The following is a 22,953-nucleotide window of genomic DNA, read 5'->3' as shown; positions in this document are numbered from 1 at the left end:
GCTGGCAACCCTGATGGGGCCCCCCTAGTGGCACGGGGCCCTCCTGTATATCAGTTCCGGAAAAGCCTCTATTTAGCACTACCAACACTCAGTTCCCACTATAATGAATAAAGCTCACCAAGAAACAGGGGCGGACTGACCATTGAGGCTCTTGGGCACTGCCCGAGGGCCCCATGCCACTAGGCGGGCCCACCAGGGTTGCCAGGCTCAATAAAACCGGGGACAGTATGTAAAAATTGTGTTTTTTTTTTACATCTGTCCCTGATATGTCCGAAACCGACATGCTTTTGATGTGAAAATCCTGAGATTTTAGCTGCCCCGCCTCTGCACTGCCTCCTGGTGGCCATCTGTAAGCCCGGGGGCCCCATAATCTTCTATTGCCTGGGGGCCCCATGAGTTGTCAGTCCGCCCCTGCCAAGAAACCAACAAAGATCGGTGATAGTGTGGTATTTTTATTACAATTAGATGTATACACACTACAGGATAAAAGCCAGTCAGGTAAATAAGAAAACGACATGACCCGGGTCATGCAGCAGCATTACATCACCACCGTGATTCTGGCCTGATGCGTTTCGTCCAATCTGTGTTAGTGAAACAAGCTGTGATTGCTGTATTCGATACATCTGGTGAGTGTTCACTTTATTAAAGGTGATTTCCATGCGCCGGATTGGTGGATGATCTCTTCATTTGAATGAATGCTGTGCTGCTTTCTCAGAAAAAGCAGAATGATGATCCACCCAGTGTGCTTCGGCTCCAACAATGTCCAATCACAGGCTGGGGCGGGTCCTAGACCAGGTTGTTTTGCTTACCTGCAATTTAATTTTCAGAGAGGTCTCGGGGAGTGCAGAAGTTGACTGTGCTGCCTGGATCACTGGCTAAATATGACAAATATTTTGGTATGACCTCATAGAATATAACTATGTATTTAGATGCCTTTTTGGAGTTCACTTTTAATGGAAATCTTGGCCATGCATTTGTTGTTACTAACATGCAAAGGCGGCTCTTTAATCAGGCAAATTAGGCGGTCGCCTAAAGCCTCGCACTCACAGGGGCCTTGTAGCCATCTAATTTTCCCTTAGATTTATCACCAGGATGGCGTGCCACCACCTCTGGCGCTGCCCTGTGTTTTCTGTTCCCTGCTGTCACCTTGCTGGGACCCAGGTGTTATATTGGCTGCATATATCTGATGTGTGAGAAGGGTGCTGGATCCGTGCATCTTTCTCTAGCCATTTTTATTGCTTGAATGTTTTTCCCATTTTAAGGGTGTGAGTGGGGACTCATGTCTAAATTTTGCCTAAGGCTTCACAAAGCCTAGAGCAATCACCAAATGTTTCAGACAACACAGATTGGACGAAACACGCCGGGTAGAGTCTCAGTGCTGACGTCACACCACTGCTCGACCCTTCCCAGGATATACACTATATTACCAAAAGTATTGGGACACCTGCCTTTACACGCACATGAACTTTAATGGCATCCCAGTCTTATGCCGTGTACAGACGACCGTTTTTAATGTCCTAGATAAAAACGAAGTTTTTTTTCTCGACGTGATTCTTGTCAAGCCTGTCTTGCATACACACGATCGTGAAAAAAAATGCTGGAGCAAAGCGCCGTGACGTACAACATGTACGACGGCACTATAAAGGGGAAGTTCCATCCAGATGGCGCCACCCTTGGGGCTGCTTTTGCTGATCCCCGTGTTAGTAAAAGTTTGGTGAGAGACGATTCGTGCTTTTCAGTCTTCGTGCTTTTCAGTCTGTTACAGCGTGATGAATGTGCTATCTCCATTACGAACGCTAGTTTTACCAGAACGAGCGCTCCCGTCCAGTGGCGTAGCGTGGGTTGTCAGCGCCCGGGGCAAGGCAAGAGATTTGCGCCCCCCTAACCCGCGGATTTTTAGCACTCTCTGAGTCCCTTCCACTAGTACAGTAGTACTGACCAACCTGACTCCTACACCGACCTACCTGATCACTATACTAACGTACCTGATTCCTATACTGACCACTACACTGACCTACCTGATTCCTATACTGACCACTACACTGACCTACCTGATTCCTACACTGACCACTACACTGACCTACCTGATTCCTACACTGACCACTACACTGAACTACCTGATTCCTATACTGACCACTACACTGACCTACCTGATTCCTATACTGACCACTACACTGACCTACCTGATTCCTATACTGACCACTACACTGACCTACCTGATTCCTATACTGACCACTACACTGACCTACCTGATTCCTATACTGACCACTACACTGACCTACCTGATTCCTATACTGACCACTACACTGACCTACCTGATTCCTATACTGACCACTACACTGACCTACCTGATTCCTATACTGACCACTACACTTAACTACCTGATTCCTATACTGACCACTACACTGACCTACCTGATTCCTATACTGACCACTACACTGACCTACCTGATTCCTATACTGACCACTACACTGACCTACCTGATTCCTATACTGACCACTACACTGACCTACCTGATTCCTATACTGACCTGCCCTCCTCCTTCCCCCCAGTCTCTGCACAGTCGCAATCCCTGGGATCATCATGAATGGTCTTCAGTGTACATTTACTCACTGCTGTGTCAGTGTCACCGCTGGAGTCTAAGCTGGGACTGCACCGCAACTTCTTTCTAATAGTGAAGCGGAAGAGCTCACAGTCTCCTAGACAGCACAGCGAAGGAGAAGAGCTGCAGGTAACCTGCCGCTGTGCCCCTCTAAATTTTGCGCCCGGGGCAACGGTCCCCCTTCCCCCCACCCACGCTATGCCACTGCTCCCGTCTCATAACTTGCTTCTGAGCATGCACGTTTTTTTTCCCTTTGTTAAAGTCTACACACGACCGTTTTTCACGATGTGAAAAACGACAAGCATGTTCTACATTTTTAATGCCCATTTTTCACTTCGAAAAAATGCTCTGGAGCCCACACACGATCGTTTTTAACTACTTAACCCCCGGACCATATTGCTGGTCAAAGACCAGAGCACTTTTTGCGATTCGGGACTGCGACGCTTTAACTGACAATTGCGCGGTCGTGTGACGTGGCTCCCAAACAAAATAGGCGTCCTTTTTTTCCCACAAATAGAGCTTTCTTTTGGTGGTATTTGATCACCTCTGCGGTTTTTATTTTTTGCGCCATAAACAAAAATAGAGCGACAATTTTGAAAAAAAATTATATTTTTTACATTTTGCTGTAATAAATATCCCCCAAAAATATATAAAAAAAAATTTTTTTCCTCGGTTTAGGCCGATACGTATTCTTCTACATATTTTTCGTAAAAAAAAATCGCAATAAGCGTTTATTGATTGGTTTGCGCAAAAGTTATAGCGTTTACAAAATAGGGGGTATTTTTATGGCATTTTTATTAATATATTTTTTTTACTAGTAATGGCAGTGATCAGCGATTTTTTTTCGTTACTGCGACATTATGGCGGACACTTCGGACACTTTTGACAAATTTTTGGGACCATTGGCATTTTTATAGCGATCAGTGCTATAAAAATGCATTAGATTACTATAAAAATGCCACTGGCAGTGAAGGGGTTAACACTAGGGGGCGGGGAAGGGGTTAAGTATGTTCCCTGGGTGTGTTCTTACTGTGGGGGGGGGGGGGGCCTCACTAGGGGAAACACTGATCTTCTGTTCATACATTGTATGAACAGAAAATCAGCATTTCCCCCGCTGACAGGACCGGGAGCTGTGTGTTTACACACACAGCTCCCGGTCCCCGCTCTGTAACGAGCGATCGCGTGTGCCCGGCGGCGATCGCGCCCGCCGGGCACACGCACGGGAGTCGGGGGCGAGCGGGGGGCGCGCGCCTCCGGCGGCGCGCTCGCGCCCCCTAGTGGCCGCTCGAAGAGCGGACGTATAGCTATGGGCTCTCGCCCAGGAGAGCCGACCTGCCGCCGTATAATGACGGTGGCTGGTCGGCTAGTGGTTAATGACCAATTTAAAAATTTGCATTTTTCTCATCATGAAAAACGGTCGTGTGTACGCGGCTTTATGCTGTGTACACACGACCGCTTTTCATGACGTGAAAAATGCCATGTTTTGCCACTTTCAATCTGCATCTTGGGCATGCATCTGTTGTTACTAACATGTTAATGAACATGGCCTCAACCTTTGCTGCTTTTAAAATGATTTCCGATTTCTGTTGTATCTCCCGTATATTAAGCACCCCTGGGTCTCCATACCTTCCTAATTCAAAGCAAAAGGCTTCTGTGTTTCCTTTTCCTTTCACCTTGGCCTTCTACAAGGCTGTGAAATCAATATATATCAATGGAAGGAAGGCAGGATGTCATAAAACTGAAGATAACGGGGAATTGATGACTATAATTTAAGCTGAACACAAGTAATAGATCTCATAACAATAGTAGCTACAGTAATGCCATTTACAGAGATAGGTAACATCATTTAGGCCAGCCATACATTGTCAATATTTACTATGCAGTCATTGCTAGAGGTAATTGGATAGCACAGTACCAGGGTACTCAGGGCTCTTTTTCTCAGAAAATAGGCACAGGAACTCAACCACGACCACCCAACCCTCGAAAACGCATCAGATAATGGGTGTGGTCAAATTTCACCACGAACATTGAGAGGGCCTTAAAGGGGCATTAAATACCAGTATACACTACTTGAAGACTTTGGGGGTGCTTTATGTACATAGTGCCGTGTTCAGGGGTGTGCTGCATATAGAGTGCCGAGTTCAGGGTGCGCTGCATATAGAGTGCCGAGTTCAGGGGTGCGCTGCATATTGAGTGCTGAGTTCAGGGGTGCGCTGCATATTGAGTGCTGAGTTCAGGGGTGCGCTGCATATAGAGTGCCAAGTTCAGGGGTGTGCTGTATATAGAGCGCAGAGTTCAGGGTTGCGCTGCATATAGAGTGCAGAGTTCAGGGGTGTGCTGCATATATAGTGCCGAGTTCAGGGGTGTGCTGCTTATAGAGTGCCGAGTTCAGGGGTGTGCTGCATATAGAGTGCAGAGTTCAGGGCTGCGCTGCATATCGAGTGCTGAGTTCAGGGGTGCGCTGCATATCGAGTGCTGAGTTCAGGGGTGCGCTGTATATAGAGTGCCGAGTTCAGGGGTGCTCTGCATATAGAGTGCCAAGTTCAGGGGTGCGCTGCATATAGAGTGTCGAGTTCAGGGGTGCGCTGCATATAGAGTGTCGAGTTCAGGGGTGCGCTGCATATAGAGTGTCGAGTTCAGGGGTGCGCTGCATATAGAGTGTCGAGTTCAGGGGTGCTCTGCATATAGAGTGCCAAGTTCAGGGGTGCGCTGCATATAGAGTGTCGAGTTCAGGGGTGCGCTGCATATAGAGTGTCGAGTTCAGGGGTGCGCTGCATATAGAGTGTCGAGTTCAGGGGTGCGCTGCATATAGAGTGCCGAGTTCAGGGTGCGCTGCATATAGAGTGTCAAGTTCAGGGGTGCGCTGCATATAGAGTGCCGAGTTCAGGGTGCGCTGCATATAGAGTGCGGAGTTCAGGGTGCTCTGCATATAGAGTGCGGAGTTTAGGGTGCGCTGCATATAGAGTGCGGAGTTTAGGGTGCTCTGTATATAGAGTGCCGAGTTCAGGGTGCTCTGCATATAGAGTGCCGAGTTCAGGGTGCTCTGCATATAGAGTGCCGAGTTCAGGGTGCTCTGCATATAGAGTGCCGAGTTCGGGGTGCTCTGCCTATAGAGTGCTGAGTTCGGGGTGCTCTGCATATAGAGTGCGGAGTTTAGGGTGCGCTGCATATAGAGTGCAGAGTTCAGGGTGCGCTGCATATAAAGTACTTTGTTGATTTGTACCTGCCAACTGTTACGTTTTAACAATTTAAAATAAAAAAAAAACCTTATACATTATAGTTAATACTATTTCAATTTATTCTGCACCTTAAAAATCTCAATCCCTCTTCCTATATCTAATTCACTAAGGGATGTGGTGCTAATATTAAGTTGATTTGCCCGTGATCATAAAGTATTTTCTTTAGAAAAGAGCTTAATGTAAGAGGTAAGAAAAATGTGCATAACAAGGTGAGGCTGAGGCTGTCCAAATAATACGCCTCGGGTGACGTGACAACGCCATATACAAATTGTTTCTGCTATCCTCTGCATTTGCTAAATAAACACACATCAGCAAATTTCCTCTCTTCACAATTGCTCTGTTCCCAGCTCCGGGGTGCCGGCTAACGAGATAAAAACTGTGCAAATAGTTTCAGGGGAATTTTTACTCTGAAAATTGAAATACTGCAGCTAAAACGGTTATTTCTTCAAACGGTAATTCCACCTATAATTAATATTATTAATGTTTGTTAGCATAACCCGAACCCCACCCCCCCCCCCCTCGCCGCACATACACACGCATCTCTAACACAATAGGGTTGGTGTCACCCGATGCGGAAAACATTGGTGTCACCCCTCTCCACCAACTATAGTCCCCCCACTAACTACAGACCCCCTCCTGCAGTATAGATCCCCTCCCTCAGTATGGAGCCCCTTCACTAAGAACAGACCCCCCTCACAAAGAACAGACCCCCCTTCCTCAGTATAGACCCCCCACTAAGTACAGACCCTCCTCCATCAATCTAGACCCCCCTCAGTACAGACCACCCACCCTCCGTCAGTGTAGACCCTGCTCAGTATAGACCCCCTCACTAAGTACTGACCCCCTCCCTCAGTACAGACCCCCCTCAGTATAGACACCCTCCCCAGTGCAGACCCTCCCCCATCAGTAAAGACACCCCCCCACCAGTGTATAATCCCCCCTCTTAGTGCAGACCCCCCACAGTATAAACATCGAAGATACCAATGAGCTGGAGATCTGCTGAACAGGAGTACTAATGATTAAGGATGAGCTCCGGCGTGTTCGCATTGAACACGTGAGGAGCCCGCCAGGAAGACAGCACCCGCGCTGCGCTAATCACAGCCAGGCAGACATTTCCCGACGCTCGGCTGCAGAGATCGGGAAATGTCTGCCTGGCTGTGATTAGCGCAGCGCGGGTGCTGACTTCCTGGCGGGCTCCTCATGTGTTCAATGCGAACACGCCGGAGCTCATCCTTACTAATGATTAGAAAAAGAGTGAGGTACAGCACAAAAACGAAATACTTGAAATTCTGATAATAATCCAAAATGATATAAATGATATAGCAAAAACACCATGCATCAATATTGTATGAACAAATTTAGCTGTGAAAAATATACTAATCAGAAGAAATTGATAATATATAAACTATGAATACAAATAAATAATCATTGAGTGATTACATAAAAATACATAAAAAGTGGTGTCTGTCCGTGTAATTATGAAAAAACAGTGAGTACAAAAACTGTAAATAAATAGCTCCAAACTTAGGTAGAAAAATATTTGTGTCCATAAAAAAAATTCCCAAGTGTCTAAAGAAACATTCATGAAAAGTGAATTCCAGAAAACGATCTTCCAATAGAGGGTATTTAAAAGCTGGCACCACCTTCCACCAAGGGTACACCCGAGTGACAGAAGTAAAATCTACTTACTAGATGTACTGACCACAACGGCGGTCAGACTGGGCGCGGGTTATTTAAAGTCACCCAAACGACTATACACTGTGTGTTGGAGCTGCCTCAAATCGGGTCCGATCAACCAAAACGAATGGATGGCTGGGAGCCAGCGAGAGGGAAATTTCTTCTGGTTAAATCAGGCTGACCTTAGCGTAGTAGGGTAAGAAATCAGTGGAGGAGACCAGGAAGATGGAGGACAATGCACAGCTCCAACAGACAGACAGACAGACCTGCTGAGACTGAATGGAGGTGAAGATTGATGACTGCAGGTGGGCTGTTTTTGGACAGGTGAGCAATCAGTCTCAGCAGGTCTGTCTGTCTGTTGGAGCTGTGCATTGTCCTCCATCTTCCTGGTCTCCTCCACTGATTTCCTACCCTACTACGCTAAGGTCAGCCTGATTTAACCACTTTAGCCCCGGGCCTGTTTTTCGGTGTTTACGAGACAAAACCATTTTTTTTTGCTAGAAAATTACTTAAAACCCCCAAACATTATATATTTTTTTCTAACACCCTAGAGAATAAAATGGAAGTCATTGCAATACTTTTTGTCACACCGTATTTGCACAGCGGTCTTACAAGCGCACTTTTTTTGGAAAAAATTCACTTTTTTAAATGAAAAAATAAGACAACAATAAATTTGGCCCAATTTTTTTATATATTGTGAAAGATAATGTTACGCCGAGTAAAATGATACCCAACATGTCACGCTTAAAAATTGCGCCCGCTCGTGGCATGGCGTCAAACTTTTACCCTTAAAAATCTCGATAGGCGATGTTTAAAAAATTCTAGAGATTGCATTTTTTGAGCTACAGAGTAGCTCTAGGGCTAGAATTATTGCTCTCGCTCTAACGATCGCGGCGATACCTCACTTGTGTGATTTGAACACCGTTTTCATATGCGGGCGCTACTACACGCGAGCTCGTCGGGACGGGGCGCTTTAAAAAAATTTTTTTTTGCTTTTCGCATTTATTTTTATTTATTTTAGAATTTTTAACACTGAAAAAAAAAAAAAATTATCACTTTTATTCCTATTACAAGGAATGTAAACATCCCTTGTAATAGAAAAAAGCATGACAGGTCCTCTTAAATATGAGATCTGGGGGTCAAAAAGACCTCAGATCTCATATTTGGGCTTAAATGCAAAAAAAAAAAAAAAAAATTTGGAAATGTCATTTTTTCAAATGACAAAAAAAAAAAATGTTTCTTTAAGACGCTGGGCGGGACTGACGTTTTGACGTCACTTCCGCCCAGCGGAGCTATGGGGACGGGTGAAGGAGATTTTTCCTTCAGTCTCGTCCCCGCTCACCAGCCGGATGGTCGCGATCTCCTCCGCCGCTACCGACGGCTACGGTAAGCGGCGGAGGGGGGGGCCCCCTCTCCCGCCACCGATAACGGCGATCTTGCGGCGAATCCGCCGCGGAGACTGCCATTATCGTTAACACGGCCGCCCACAGAAGAGATGAATATCTCGATTGTGGCAGCAGCTGCTGCCGTTACCGAGATATTCATCTCTAAAGTGAGGACGTATAACGACGGTGGGCGGTCGGCAAGTAGTTTTAACCAGAAGAAATTTCCCTCTCGCTGGCTCCCATCCATCCATTCGTTTTGGTTGATCGGACCCGATTTGAGGCAGCTCCAACACACAGTATATAGTCGTTTGGGTGACTTTAAATAACCCGCGCCCAGTCTGACCGCCGTTGTGGTCAGTACATCTGGTAAGTCGATTTTACTTCTGTCACTCGGGTGTACCCTTGGTGGAAGGTGGTGCCAGCTTTAAAAATACCCTCTATTGGAAGATCGTTTTCTGGAATTCACTTTTCATGAATGTTTCTTTAGACCAGGGATAAGCAATTAGCGGACCTCCAGCTGTTGCCAAACTACAAGTCCCATCATGCCTCTGCCTCTGGGAGTCATGCTTGATGCTGTCAGAGTCTCGCTATGCCTCATGGGACTTGTAGTTTGGCAACATCTGGAGGTCCGCTAATTGCTTATCCCTGCTTTAGACACTTGGGAATTTTTTTATGGACACATATATTTTTCTACCTAAGTTTGGAGCTATTTATTTACAGTTTTTGTACTCACTGTTTTTTCATAAATACACGGACAGACACCACTTTTTATGTATTTTTATGTAATCACTCAATGATTATTTATTTGTATTCGTAGTTTATATATTATTATCAATTTTTTCTGATTAGTATATTTTTCACAGCTAAATTTGTTCATACAATATTGATGCATGGTGTTTTTGCTATATCATTTATATAATTTTGGATTATTATCAGAATTTTAAGTATTTAGTTTTTGCGCTGTACCTCACTCTTTTTCTAATCTCTTTCTAAAATACATATCTATATTTTTGGTACTAGCAGCAATTTCACGGTTCTTGGTTTAGCGCAGTGTTTTCTCTCTTTTTTCAGGAGTACTAATGAGCTGGGGATCTGCTAAAACGAGGGTACTAATGAGCTGGGGATCTGCTGAACAGGAGTACTAATGAGCTGGGGATCTGCTGAATAAGGGTACTAATGGGCTGGGGATTTGCTAAAACGAGGGTACTAATGAGCTGGGGATCTGCTAAAACGAGGGTACTAATGAGCTGGAGATCTGCTGAACAGGCGTACTAATGAGCTGGGGATCTGCTGAAACGAGGGTACTAATGAGCTGGGGATCTACCAAAACGAGGGTACTAATGAGCTGGGGATCTGCTGAAACAAGGGTACTAATGAGCTGGAGATCTGCTGAACAGGCGTACTAATAAGCTGGGGATCTGCTGAATAAGGGTACTAATGAGCTGGGGATCTGCTGACCAAGAGTACTAATGAGCTGGGGATCTGCTGAAACAAGGGTACTAATGAGCTGGGGATCTGCTGAAACGAGGGTACTAATGAGCTGGAGATTTGCTGAACAGGGGTACTAATGAGCTAGAGATCTGCTGAACGAGGATACTAATGAGCTGGAGATCTGCTGAACAGGAGTACTAATGAGCTGGGGATCTGCTAAAACAAGGGTACTAATAAACTGGGGATCTGCTGAACAGGAGTACTAATGAGCTGGGGATCTGCTGAACAGGAGTACTAATGAGCTGGAGATCTGCTGAACAGGTGTACTATTAAGCTGGGGATCTGCTGAATAAGGGTACTAATGAGCTGGGGATCTGCTGAGTGGGGGTACTACTTGAGCCAGGGTTATACTGGATTTCATCGAAAAAGAATGTTGAAGAGATAGACACATTAATGTGCTGAACAGGAGAACTAATGAGCTGGAGATCTGTTGAACATGAGTACGAATTAGCTGGAGATCTGCTGAACAGGAGTATTAATAAACTGGGGATCTGCTAAAACAAGGGTACTGATAGGCTGGGGATCTGCTGAACAGGAGTACTAATGAGCTGGGGATCTGCTGAACAGGAGTACAAATGAGCTAGAGATCTGCTAAACAGGAGTACTAATGAGCTGGAGATCTGCTGAACAGGAGTACTAATGAGCTGGGGATCTGCTGAAACGAGGGTACTAATGAGCTGGGGATCTGCTAAACATGAGTACTAATGAGCTGGAGATCGGCTAAAACGAGAGTACTAATGAGCTGGGGATCTGCTGAAACAAGGGTACTAATGAGCTGGGGATCTGCTGAAACAAGGGTACTAATGAGCTCGGGATCTGCTGAAACGAGGGTACTAATGAGCTGGGGATGTGCTGAACAGGAGTACTAATGAGCTGGGGATCTGCTAAAACGAGGGTATTAATAAGCTGGGGTTCTGATGAACAGGAGTACTAATGAGCTGGGTATCTGCTGAAACGAGGGTACTATCGAGCTGGGGATCTGCTGAAACAAGGGTACTAATGAGCTGGGGATCTGCTGAAATGAGGGTACTAATGAGCTGGGGGTCTGCTGAAACAAGGGTACTAATGAGCTGGGGATCTGCTGAAACAAGGGTACTAATGAGCTGGGGATCTGCTGAGTGGGGGTACTACTGAGCCAGGGTTATTGGATTTTTAAAACACATAGATAATCATTTGCCAAGCTTCAATAAAGCTTCAAAAAAGCATGACTGAAGCATCACAAACACATACAAAAAGAATGTTGAAGAGGTAGACACCTTAATGTGTTTTTAAATCAAAGTGTAAATGAGCCCTCTTAGTAAAGAGTTCACTCGACCACACACTCCAGACCCACCTGAGTATTTTGCCGTCTGCCTGGAGTTCCGCTTTAAATTCCGAGTGGCGGTGTTGAAATAGTTTTTCGGCAATATGCATAACTGCATTTTCTAGACTTTAACTAAAGCAGGGAGACGGTGTTTGGAAGCCGCACTTCATTAGTCCCGATTTTCCCTGCGCCCAGCCCTCGAAGAAGCTGCTAATTCACTTTTGAAATTGACTCGAGCCTTAAATGGGTTTGATGCGCCTGTTTCCCCCAGGGGCCCGGCGAGCTAGAGTAGTCTGTGCAAAGGGGTAAGATGGAAAAGTAGCTGCTACCAAAGTGTGTCCGTCTACAGAGCAATTAGCATACACCCTTTCTTCTCCTCTGACAGAAGCAGACAGTTGAGATTGACTCATTGTTAATCTAGATCTACACCCCATTTGGGGCGACAGTTGGCTAAAGCCCTGGGTATCATACACAATAGACTTTTTTTTAATAAAATACTTGTATTCACCTTTCTGTCAACCATACCAGTGATGCTGACCTCCTGCACCTTCTTTGAGCCACATCCAGGGATGGACTGGCCATCGGGACTACCGGGAGTTTCCCAGTGGGCCAATGGCTCAGTAGGCCGGCTTCAGTGACAGCGGACCGCCGCGCCCCCCTCAGCTCCTCTGGCTCTCCCTCCCCGCAGCGTTCACCTCCTCTCCCTCCCCGCAACGCTCACCTCCTCTCCCTCCCCTCAGCGCTCACCTCCTCTCCTTTCCTGCAGCGTTCACCTCCTCTACCTCTCTGCAGGGCTCACCTCCTCTCCTTCCCTGCAGCGTTCACCTCCTCTCCCTCCCCGCAGGGCTCACCTCCTCTCCCTCCCCGCAGTACTCACCTCCTCTCCCTCCCCGCAGTATTCACATCCTCTCCCTCCCCGCAGCGCTCACCTCCTCTCCCTCCCCACAGCGTTCACCTCCTCTCCCTCCCCGCAGCATTCACCTCCTCTCCCTCGCCGCAGCGTTCACCTCCTCTCCCTCTCTGCAGGGCTCACCTCCTCTCCTTCCCCGCAGTATTCACCTCCTCTCCCTCCCCGCAGCGCTTACCTCCTCTCCTTCCCCACAGCGTTCACCTCCTCTCCCTCTCTGCAGGGCTCACCTCCTCTCCTTCCCCGCAGTATTCACCTCCTCTCCCTCCCCGCAGCGCTCACCTCCTCTCCCTCCCCACAGCGTTCACCTCCTCTCCCTCTCTGCAGGGCTCACCTCCTCTCCTTCCCCGCAGTATTCACCTCCTCTCCCTCCCCGCAGCGTTCACCTCCTCTCCCTCTCTGCAGGGCTCACCTCCTCTCCTTCCCCGCAGTATTCACCTCCTCTCCCTCCCCGCAGCGCTCACCTCCTCTCCCTCCCCGCAGCGTTCACCTCCTCTCCCTCTCTGCAGGGCTCACCTCCTCTCCTTCCCCGCAGTATTCACCTCCTCTCCCTCCCCGCAGCGTTCACCTCCTCTCCCTCTCTGCAGGGCTCACCTCCTCTCCTTCCCTGCAGTATTCACCTCCTCTCCCTCCCCGCAGCGCTCACCTCCTCTCCCTCCCCGCAGCGCTCACCTCCTCTCCCTCCCCGCAGCGCTCACCTCCTCTCCCTCCCCGCAGCGCTCACCTCCTCTCCTTCCCCGCAGCGCTCACCTCCTCTCCCTCCCCGCAGTGCTCACCTCCTCTCCCTCCACGCAGTGCTCACCTCCTCTCCCTGGCTAGTTAACTTCAGCATGACTGAATACAGACATGCTCCTCAGGAGTCGCACTGAGAAGCTCATCATACGATCCGGAAGGACAGCGGCCACACACAGCTGTGACATAAGCTTCCTTGGCACTCGTTCCCCTGGTCTTTCCTTCCCCCGCTCTCCAACCTGCTGTCTGCTGCCGCGGAGAATCTATATGGAGTACGGGGGAAGGAAAGACCAGGAGAATGAGTGCCGAGGAAGCTTATGTTTGTGGAGGCCGTCCTCCTGGTTTGTCCAGCCGCCATGGCAGAGACCTGTCAAAGTGGACCAGTCTGGATGAAGTCCAGGGCCAAATTTTTTTCTCCCAGTTCAGCCCTGGCCACATCCTATCTACTTTGACTTAGCTCTGCACGAACCCAGAGGACCATGCTTGGGCAATATGTGTTGGTCTCCACCAGTGTTGCATGCCATAGGGTGACAGTGCAGGAGCAAAACAGAAAGCCAGTTATCATGCTATAGCAGGATGCGCCCAAACAAGAAAATCGTGGTAGGATTACCAGGTATTATTGTAATGGAATTGGCATTGGCATTGGCGGTTAGCACTTCTGCCTTGTAGCACTGTGGTCACTGGTTCGAACACTATCTGCATGGAGCTTGCATGTTCTCCATGGGTTTCCTCCAGATTCTTCAATTACCTCCCATACCACAAAGACATGCTGGTTGGTTAATTGGCTCCTGTGCAAATTGACCCTAGTATCCATAAGCATTATTTACAGTATGCATGTGAGATAGGTACCTCAGATTGTTTGCTCCTTGATGGCAGGAACTGATATGAATGTACATGTAGTGCCCTACTCCCAAATGATTGGGCGCTATGTTAAATTTAGTGGGTGTCTGAGCCGATAATGTGGCTCAGACTGTATGATTTATTCTAAATTAGCCTCTGTCCTGGCAGTGGCTGTGCCTGAGAGCATTTTCCCACTGTTGCCTGTAGGTGGCGATACCCCCACAGGTCAGTGTTGGAACACGGGCAAGCCATAGATCATTGGGTATCTTTCCTCGGGAACAGCCCAGTGGGAGTGGTGCCCCGTTGTGCATGCCGGGAAGGGATACTTAAGGGGCAGTCCTACGCCTCGTGGCCCTCCTGGCGCGAGGTGTGTGTTGTGTGATCACCGGCCCGGGGACCAGGTTGGCCCGAGGCTGCGTCTCTGCCAGTAGGCTCAGTTATGCAGACTGGGGTCTACGAGTCATGAGGGATCCCAAGCTGTCCATCCTTATTAAGGAGGGATCCACGACTGAAGTTGTCCTACAGTTCACTGGGTCGGCTTAAAGGCTCTTTAACTGTATGGCTGGAAATTCGGGTATTACATCCTGTGGCCGAGGATTCCAGAATGTTCAATTTGTTCTCAATCAGTCTGTGGCAGAGACTGTTATCGAAGTGGTCTGTGCATCACTCCGGCTGCTGGGCTGGGTGAGAGGGGTCTATCCGGGTGAGCAATACCCACTCAATAGGGAGTGGTGAATGACTTTGGAGTTTAGGGGTTATTCCCCAGTGATCTGTACCGTGTTCCTGAACCTTCCCCTCCCCCCTTCATCCTTTCTACCTTCTTCACAAGTTTTGAGCAAAAGAATAAAACCTGACAGTCAGGCCTCGTACACACGACCTGATCTGTCCGTTGGGATTTATCCGCGGATCAGTTCCAGCAGACAAATCCAGTCGTGCGTACGGCCTAGCGGACATTTTCCGGCAGAGATTTCTCCAGCCGACGGTTTTCAAGCGGATAAAAATTTCTTAGCATGCTAAGAAATCTATCCGCTGGAAACCTGTCCGTTGGACTGATCCGGTCGTCTGTACAGACTCCCCGGATAAGTCCAAGCGATCCCATCCCTCGCATGCGTCGAAGTGATTCGACGCATGCGTGGAAGTATTTACCTTCCAGGGTCGCGCACGTCGCCGCGTCATCGTCGCGGCGACGGCGTGGCCACGTCACCGCGTATGTTTTTCGCGGGGATTTTGATCTGATGGTGAGTACAGCCATCAGATCAAAATCGGGAGCAGAAATGTCCGCGGGAAACGGTCCGGCGGATCACAGACTGATTGGGAACAAATGTTCTGCAGCCCGGGTCCTTGATTTATTTGAGGTCTGGAGCTTCAGCACCATCTTTCTATACGATTGGGGTATTTCAGTGTACAACACAGCACCTCCTTGTTGGTTACTGGGATGGCTTGGCGTGTGCAAAAGCTACAAGTTGGGAGAATCAAAGAGGTTAAAGGCCTTGATTGCAGCATGTGTCCCTGATTGAGAGGTCCCAGACCACTGCCTTGCTAAAGAAGCTGAGGGTAAAGGTGATGGACTGACCAAGCATGTCTCCAGACCTAAACCCTATTGAGCATCTGTGGGACATCCTCAAAGGGAAGGTGGAGGAGCGCAAGGTCTCCAACATCCACCAGCTCCGTGATGTCGTCGTGGAGGAGTGGAAGAGACTCCAGTGGCAACCTGGTGAACTCCATGCCCAAGAGGGTTAAGGCAGTGCTGGAAAAAAAATGGTGGCCACACAAAATATTGACACTTTGGGCCCAATTTGGACATTTTCACTTTCACTTTTGTGAGATACTGAATGTATGTATGTGTATTTATATATATATATATATATGTATATATATATATATATATATATATATATATATATAAATTTGTATGTATATATGTATAGCAGCCTGCATTCCCTGTTTCTATGTTGCCCACACTATGCACATATTGATCTGTCTCCCATTTTGTATCCTGCTCATATTACTCAGTAAATGGAAAAAATGACTTGAGACATTACTGAACGGCCAAGAGCATTTAAGCAGCCATTTAAAGGTATAGATTGCCCGAGCTTTTTGTACTACAGAGAGTCTTATTGGGTCTTTAGGGACTACATACCATGTGGAAGCAGTTAAAACCACAATCTTATTTCCCGACTATTCCTATTTTAGTGGAATTATTAAAATTTTAGGACTACTCCAATTTAAATGGAGGGAGGGGCTTGTGTGGAGACCAGTCATATCATTTTAATATTTTAACTGATACTCTCCTTTTGATTTTTTTCTTCTCTACTGCTAAGGTATTTTCCATTTAATATCTACTGACAAATATTTACTTTACTTTGTAATTTTTGCTTATATTAGATAAACCATTTAAGGAGATCAACTTAAGATAAATGGGCCAGATTCACGTAGAATCGCGGCGGCGTAACCTATCCTAGATACGTTACACCGCCGCAATTTTTCATCGCAAGTGCCTGATTCACCAAGCACTTGCGATGAAAACTACTCCGGCGCAAGGCGGGCCAATTCAAATGGGCGTGTGCCATTTAAATTAGGCGCGCTCCCGCGCCGGACCTACTGCGCATGCTCCGTTTCTTAACTCCCGCCGTGCTTTGCGCGCCGTGACCTCATTTTTTTGAAAACGGCGACGCGCGTAGCGTACTTCCGTATTCCCGGAAGGCTTACGCAAACGACGTTAAATTTTGAATTTCGACGCGGGAACGACGGCCATACTTTAGACAGCAATACACTTGCTGACTAAAGTTAGGGCACCAAAAAAAAGACTAACTTTGCGACGGGAAACTAGACTAGCGGCGACGTAGCGAATGCGAAAAACCGTCGTGGATCCGCCGTAACTCCTAATTTGCATACCCGACGCTGGTTTACGACGCAAACTCCCCCCAGTGGCGGCCGCGGTACTGCATCCTAAGATCCGACAGTGTAAAACAATTACACCTGTCGGATCTTATGGATATCTATGCGTAACTAATTCTATGAATCAGTCGCATAGATAGAAACAGAGATACGACGGCGTATCACCAGATACGCCGTCGTATCTCATTTGTGAATCTGGCCCAATATTCTCAATGTGTGTTATTATTTTAAAACACTTGTTTTTGTGTATAACTTATTCATATATACACGGGGGAAGCCGAATGTTCTCCTTACGCCACGTACACACGATCTGATTTTTCCGTCGGAAAAACCTTGGATGTTTTTTCTGACTGAATTTCGCTCAAGCTCGGTCACACAAAAGTTTTCTGAACTTTCGACCGGCAAGAACGTGGTGACGTACCACACTACGACGAGCCAAGAAAATGAAGTTCAATGCTTCCGCTCATGCGTCAAATTGTTTCCAAGCATGCGTCTGAATTTTGCGCGGCGGAATTGCTACAGACGATCAAAATTTCCGATTGGAATTATTTCCGTCGAAAAATTTGAGAACCAGCTCTCAAATTTTTGTTGGCGGAAATTCCGACAGGAAAAGTCCGATGGAGCCTACACATGGCCGGAATTTCCAACCAAAAGCTCACATCGGACTTTTGTCGGAAATTCCGACCGTGTGTACGGGGCATTACAGTTCAAACCCTGCTCCCTGCTCAGCAGTGCTGCATAATGGTTCTTGAGATGCTCATAGGAAGAACCTTCTTGAGAGCTATCCACACCTGGACACTGAGCCCAGTGGGTCCTAGTTTTGAAATAAGGCACCGGTGAGCCCTAGTTTTGGAACATAGCATCAGTAAGCCCAACTTTTGGAATACGGCACCAGTAAACCCTAGTATTGGAATAAGGCAGGTTGATACTTCAGAAAGTTACAGACAGAGGAAAGATATTATGATGGTATGATCTTTCTCCTGGGAGAGGGTCCCTTCCCCACCCCCATCTCTTCTGCAGAGTCCGATGACCCCGAGACTTCCGTCGGGTCGGGTGACCCTGAAGTTCCTTCTCACTACACGACCCACATGTGTTCTTATACTGTTTTAAACCCCAAGCTAAGCATAATTTACTAGCTTCCAAAGAAGGTTGGTGATAAACGTTAACACCCGCTTATGTATTTTTAAGTAACATCTCCACTCACTTTCTTGACGTAGGTCTTCAAGAATAGATGTGGTCTACATTACAACAGATGTACTGTCGTCCTATACTGACCTTGTCCTCAAAAGCTACCATGTTTAAACCTTGATTCAGAAACATTTATCACATAAAATATTAATGAATTTAAAATCTAACAATATGACCCCCTGGCACAGTGAAAAGAGAAGGGCATAAACACTTTTCCTTTGGCAGAGCCGGTAAAATGGAGAACTTACCCATGTTACTGTTGCTACTCAGAGCGATAACACTAATGCGCATGGAGAGATTAGGGTGTGCCTGGGCACACCCTGTGCGCACGCCTATGCACCAGTGGCGGCTGGTGCTCAAATTTTTTTTTTTTTGGGGGGGGGGGGGGCAAATGGAAAAAAAAAAAAAAACAATTGCAGCCTTACCGTGCCCATCAAATGCAGCCACTGTGCCATGCCATCAAACACAGCCACTGTGCTATGCCATCAAAACACAACCACTGTGCCATGCCATCAAATGCAGTCACTGTGCCATGCCGTCAAACACAGCCACTGTGCTATCAATTGTCACCACTATGCCATGCTATCAAACGCAGTCACTGTGCCATGCCATCAAACAAAGCCATCAATTGTCACCACTGTGCCATGCCATCAATTGTCACCACTTTGCCATCAATTGTCACCACTGTGCCCATCAATTGTCACCACTGTGCCCCACAATTGTAGCCACTGTGCCCCACAATTGTCGCCACTGTGCCCATCAATTGTAGCCACTGTGCCCCGCAATTGTCGCCACTGTGCCCCGCAATTGTCGCCACTGTGCCCATCAATTGTAGCCACTGTGCCCCGCAATTGTAGCCACTGTGCCCCGCAATTGTTGCCACTGTGCCCCCCAATTGTAGCCACTGTGCCCCGCAATTGTAGCCACTGTGCCCCGCAATTGTCGCCACTGTGCCCCGCAATTGTCGCCACTGTGCCCCGCAATTGTCGCCACTGTACCCATCAATTGTCGCCACTGTGCCCCGCAATTGTAGCCACTGTGCCCCGCAATTGTCGCCACTGTGCCCAGTAAAATGCTGCCACTGTGACCTGTAAAATGCCCCCCCCACCTGGCACTTACCTTTCTGGGGTTAGCCATGCTTTTACTGTCCCTCGATGTCCCTCGTCCCGCCCTCGATGACACTTCAGCCAATCAGGTTACTGATTACCAGAATCAGATTACCTGATTGGCTGAGACGCCTGTCAGTCTTATCCAAGGAACGCACCGCCGGTACGTCCCAAGGATAAGCATTCAGGAAGCCGACTACAGCCTCAGGGCTGTACTCGGAAAGCCTATCAGAGCCGCTGGCCCTGATAGGCACTTCCACACAGCTAACCATCTGCCGTTATTCAGCTGGCCGGCACTGAACATCCGGCCAGCTGAATAGTGGGCGGCAGCGGCGAAAATATATAGATTCATACAATGCATGAATCTATATATTTTAGTGGCTGTGCGAGAGCCCTCTATGGACGAACCGCTCCTGCTATGCACATGAGTACTGTACAATAACTGATTGGCTCCTGGTTTTTCTTCTCCCTCTCCCACTCTGAGCTCTGCTGTACAGGAACTGCAAGATACAGATACAAATTTAGACGCTTATACTTCTTACATTTAAACAAATGCATTTAATACAAAGCAGCTTAAATGTGTGAACTTTTGAGCTTTAAATAAGCCAGAGAGCGGCTAGGCTTTCCGCTATTATCTTACTGACGTAGGATACTTTCTGTAAATCTGTATTCACTTTTTTTTATATTTATTTTTTAGGAGCGGCTGTGTTGGCGCAAGAAGACGACCTGGCAATGTCTCTCCATTTCATGAATTTTGGGGCCAGTCCTCTTACATCTGCTGAAGGAAAGCTGGACGGGGTTAAACCAAACTTTATTGAGAATCCGCAATACTTCTGCGATGCATGTGAGTTCCTTCCCAGGGAAGTAATTGCCAGATAGGTGATGTGGCCAGGCAAAGACTGGCAGAGTTCTTTCCTAGAAGGACATCTGCCATAGAACTGAGGATGCCCAAGTGTCTGAAAACACCACTTTGCAGGTGTTTCGTCAGATTTGGCGACGCGTCACAATTGGTAACGGAAGTGACGTTCCGTCGCCTCTATCTGGCTACACCTCGCACTCCTCCATTGCAAGGCTACTCTGAAAGGGGGAAAGCTGACATCTTGTTACACCCACCAGTTTTAACAGAAAACTGAGTTTACATAGTGAAATACGGTACTTAGAAGTCCGTCTGACTGGTTAGATATTGCATTTTCAAAGCAGCAAATTTCTGTCCGATTAGCAAACCTGTGAGATGAGCAGGTTTGCCGCTGCTTTTAAAATTCAACATCATAACAGTCAGACGGAGTTCCAAGTACTGGATTTCAGTATATAACCTCACTTTACTGTTAAATATACCGTATATACTCGAGTATAAGCCAAGTTTTTCAGCACATTTTTTTGTACTGAAAATGCCCCCCCTCGGCTTATACTCGAGTCACCTTTTTGCGCCTGATCTCCCGGAATTTTGGGGACCCGGTACAAGCCGTATGTCCCCTGGACCCCAAACTTGGCACACATATAGCCCCACTCCTCCTCTACAAGTGTGCAAAGTTTGTTGTCCAGGGGACTTACGGCCGGGGAAGCACAGATTTTTCAAAGCTGGGCACCCCTTCTATAGACTCCCATGTAAAATGGTAATTTCTCCAGTGAGTTTGGGGACCTTGCCCTGGACGGTCTTAGGCCCCGTACACACGACCGGATCGATCCGCTGAAACTGGTCCGACGGACCAGTTTCAGCAGACAGATCCGGTCGTGTGTAGGCCCGAGCGGACAATTGTCCGGCGGATCGGACAGTTTCCAGCGGATCAAAATTTCTTAGCATGCTAAGAAATCTATCCGCTGGAAACTTGTCCGTCGGACTTATCCGGTCGTCTGTACATACGCACCGGACACGTCCGACCGACCGCCATCCCTCACATGTGTCGTACTGATTCGACGCATGCGTGGAAGCTTTGAACTTCAAGGCCGCCCACGTCGCCGCGTCATCGTCGCAGAGACGGCGCGGCCACGCCCCGTGTATTGTTTATGCGCATATTTCTGTCTGATGGTGTGTACAACCATCAGACAGAAATCTCCGGGCGGACATGTCCGCTGAAAACGGTCCGGCGGACCGTTTTCAGCGGATTGTCCATCCGTGTGTACGGGGCCTTAGGCTCCCTGGACCCGGAGCTTAGCACACATGTAACCCCATTTCTCCTCTACAAGTGTACACAGTTTGTTGTCTGGGGGACCTATGGCTGGGGAGCACCGATTTTTCAAAGCCGGGCACTCCTTCTATAGGCTTCCATGTTAAACGTCAGTCTAGTCATGGGCACAGTGAGGCATGGGCACAGTGAGGCATGGGCACAGTGAGGCATGGGCACAGTGAGGCATGGGCACAGTGAGGCATGGACACAGTGAGGCATACACACAGTGAGGCATGGACACAATGAGGCATACACACAGTGAGGCATGGACACAGTGGGGCATGGACACAGTGAGGCATGTACATGGACACAGTGAAGCATGGGCACAGTGGGGCATGGACACAGTGAGGCATGTACAAGGACACAGTGAAGCATGGGCACAGTGGGGCATGGACACAGTGAAGCATGGGCATAGTGAGGCATGGGCACAGTGAGGCATGCACATGGACACAGTAAGGCAAAGCGAGGCACAGTGAGGCATGCAGATGGACACCCTAGGCTTATACTCGAGTCAAGGACCACAGCTCTGGAATGCTCTACCCACTACCATCCGCTTGGAGGAAAACCATCGGGCCTTTAGGAAAAAACTAAAGACCCACCTCTTTTGAAAAGACCGGTACGACTCTGGATGCCAGCGCCTTGAGGCGATTAAGTTAGCATGTGTTGCGCTATACAAGTCACTCACTCACTCACTCAATAAGTTTTCCCAGTTTTTCGTGGTAAAATTAGGTGCCTCGGCTTATATTCGGGTCGGCTTATACTCAAGTATATACGGTAAGTGTAAAATGCAAATCTCCAGTGGGTGTAACAAGATGTCCGCTTTCCCCTTCTCAGAATATCATTACTATGGAGGAGTGCAGGGTGTAGCAAGATGGCGGCGACGGCACGTCACTTTTGTTACCAATTCTGACGGGTCGCCAAATCTGACGAAACACCGGCAGTACTTCCATAGTTTCCAATTGGCTTTGGTTTCCAGGGACTTATGGTTTGAAGATTTCTTCTTCCAGGGTGTAACTATGCAGTAGGGTTGGTGGTGCACATCCAAGGAAGAATTGGAACTTTTATATTTTGCAAACTTGCTTGCTTCACTTAAAATGCACCTATTCTGTAAAACTGAACACTTTGGGGCAGATCCACAGAGATCTGCACCCGCACAGCGTATCAGAGATACGCTACACCGCCGTAACTTTCCCGGCTTTGGTTCGAATCCTGATAGATTGCGCGCCGAAAGTTACGGCGGCGTAGTCTATCTCTGGCGGTGTAACGTCCCCGCGCCGAATGAACTGCGCATGCTCCATTTCTAAATTTCCCGCCGTGCATGGCGCTAAATGACGTCGCAACAACGTAATTTTTTTTAACTTAGACGTGATTTACGTCCATCCCGATTCACGGACGACTTACGTAAAAAAAAAATTCAAAT

General features: G+C 47.7%; 1 protein-coding gene across 1 annotated transcript in view; it reads left to right on the top strand.

Moving 5' to 3' along the window:
• The window catches only part of NTRK1 (neurotrophic receptor tyrosine kinase 1), a 175,997-nt gene that overhangs the window by 122,407 nt on the left and 30,637 nt on the right, over positions 1-22,953 (top strand). The window contains exon 12 of the mRNA XM_040333078.1: positions 20,066-20,212. Within this exon, the coding sequence (XP_040189012.1) occupies positions 20,066-20,212 (147 nt within the window). The remainder of the gene's footprint in view (positions 1-20,065; positions 20,213-22,953) is intronic.

The sequence above is a fragment of the Rana temporaria genome, chromosome 13 (assembly GCF_905171775.1).
Source record: "Rana temporaria chromosome 13, aRanTem1.1, whole genome shotgun sequence".
Lineage (NCBI taxonomy): Eukaryota > Metazoa > Chordata > Amphibia > Anura > Ranidae > Rana > Rana temporaria.
The sequence above is the reverse complement of the archived record's forward strand: the minus strand, read 5'-3'. Positions and strand labels throughout refer to the sequence as shown.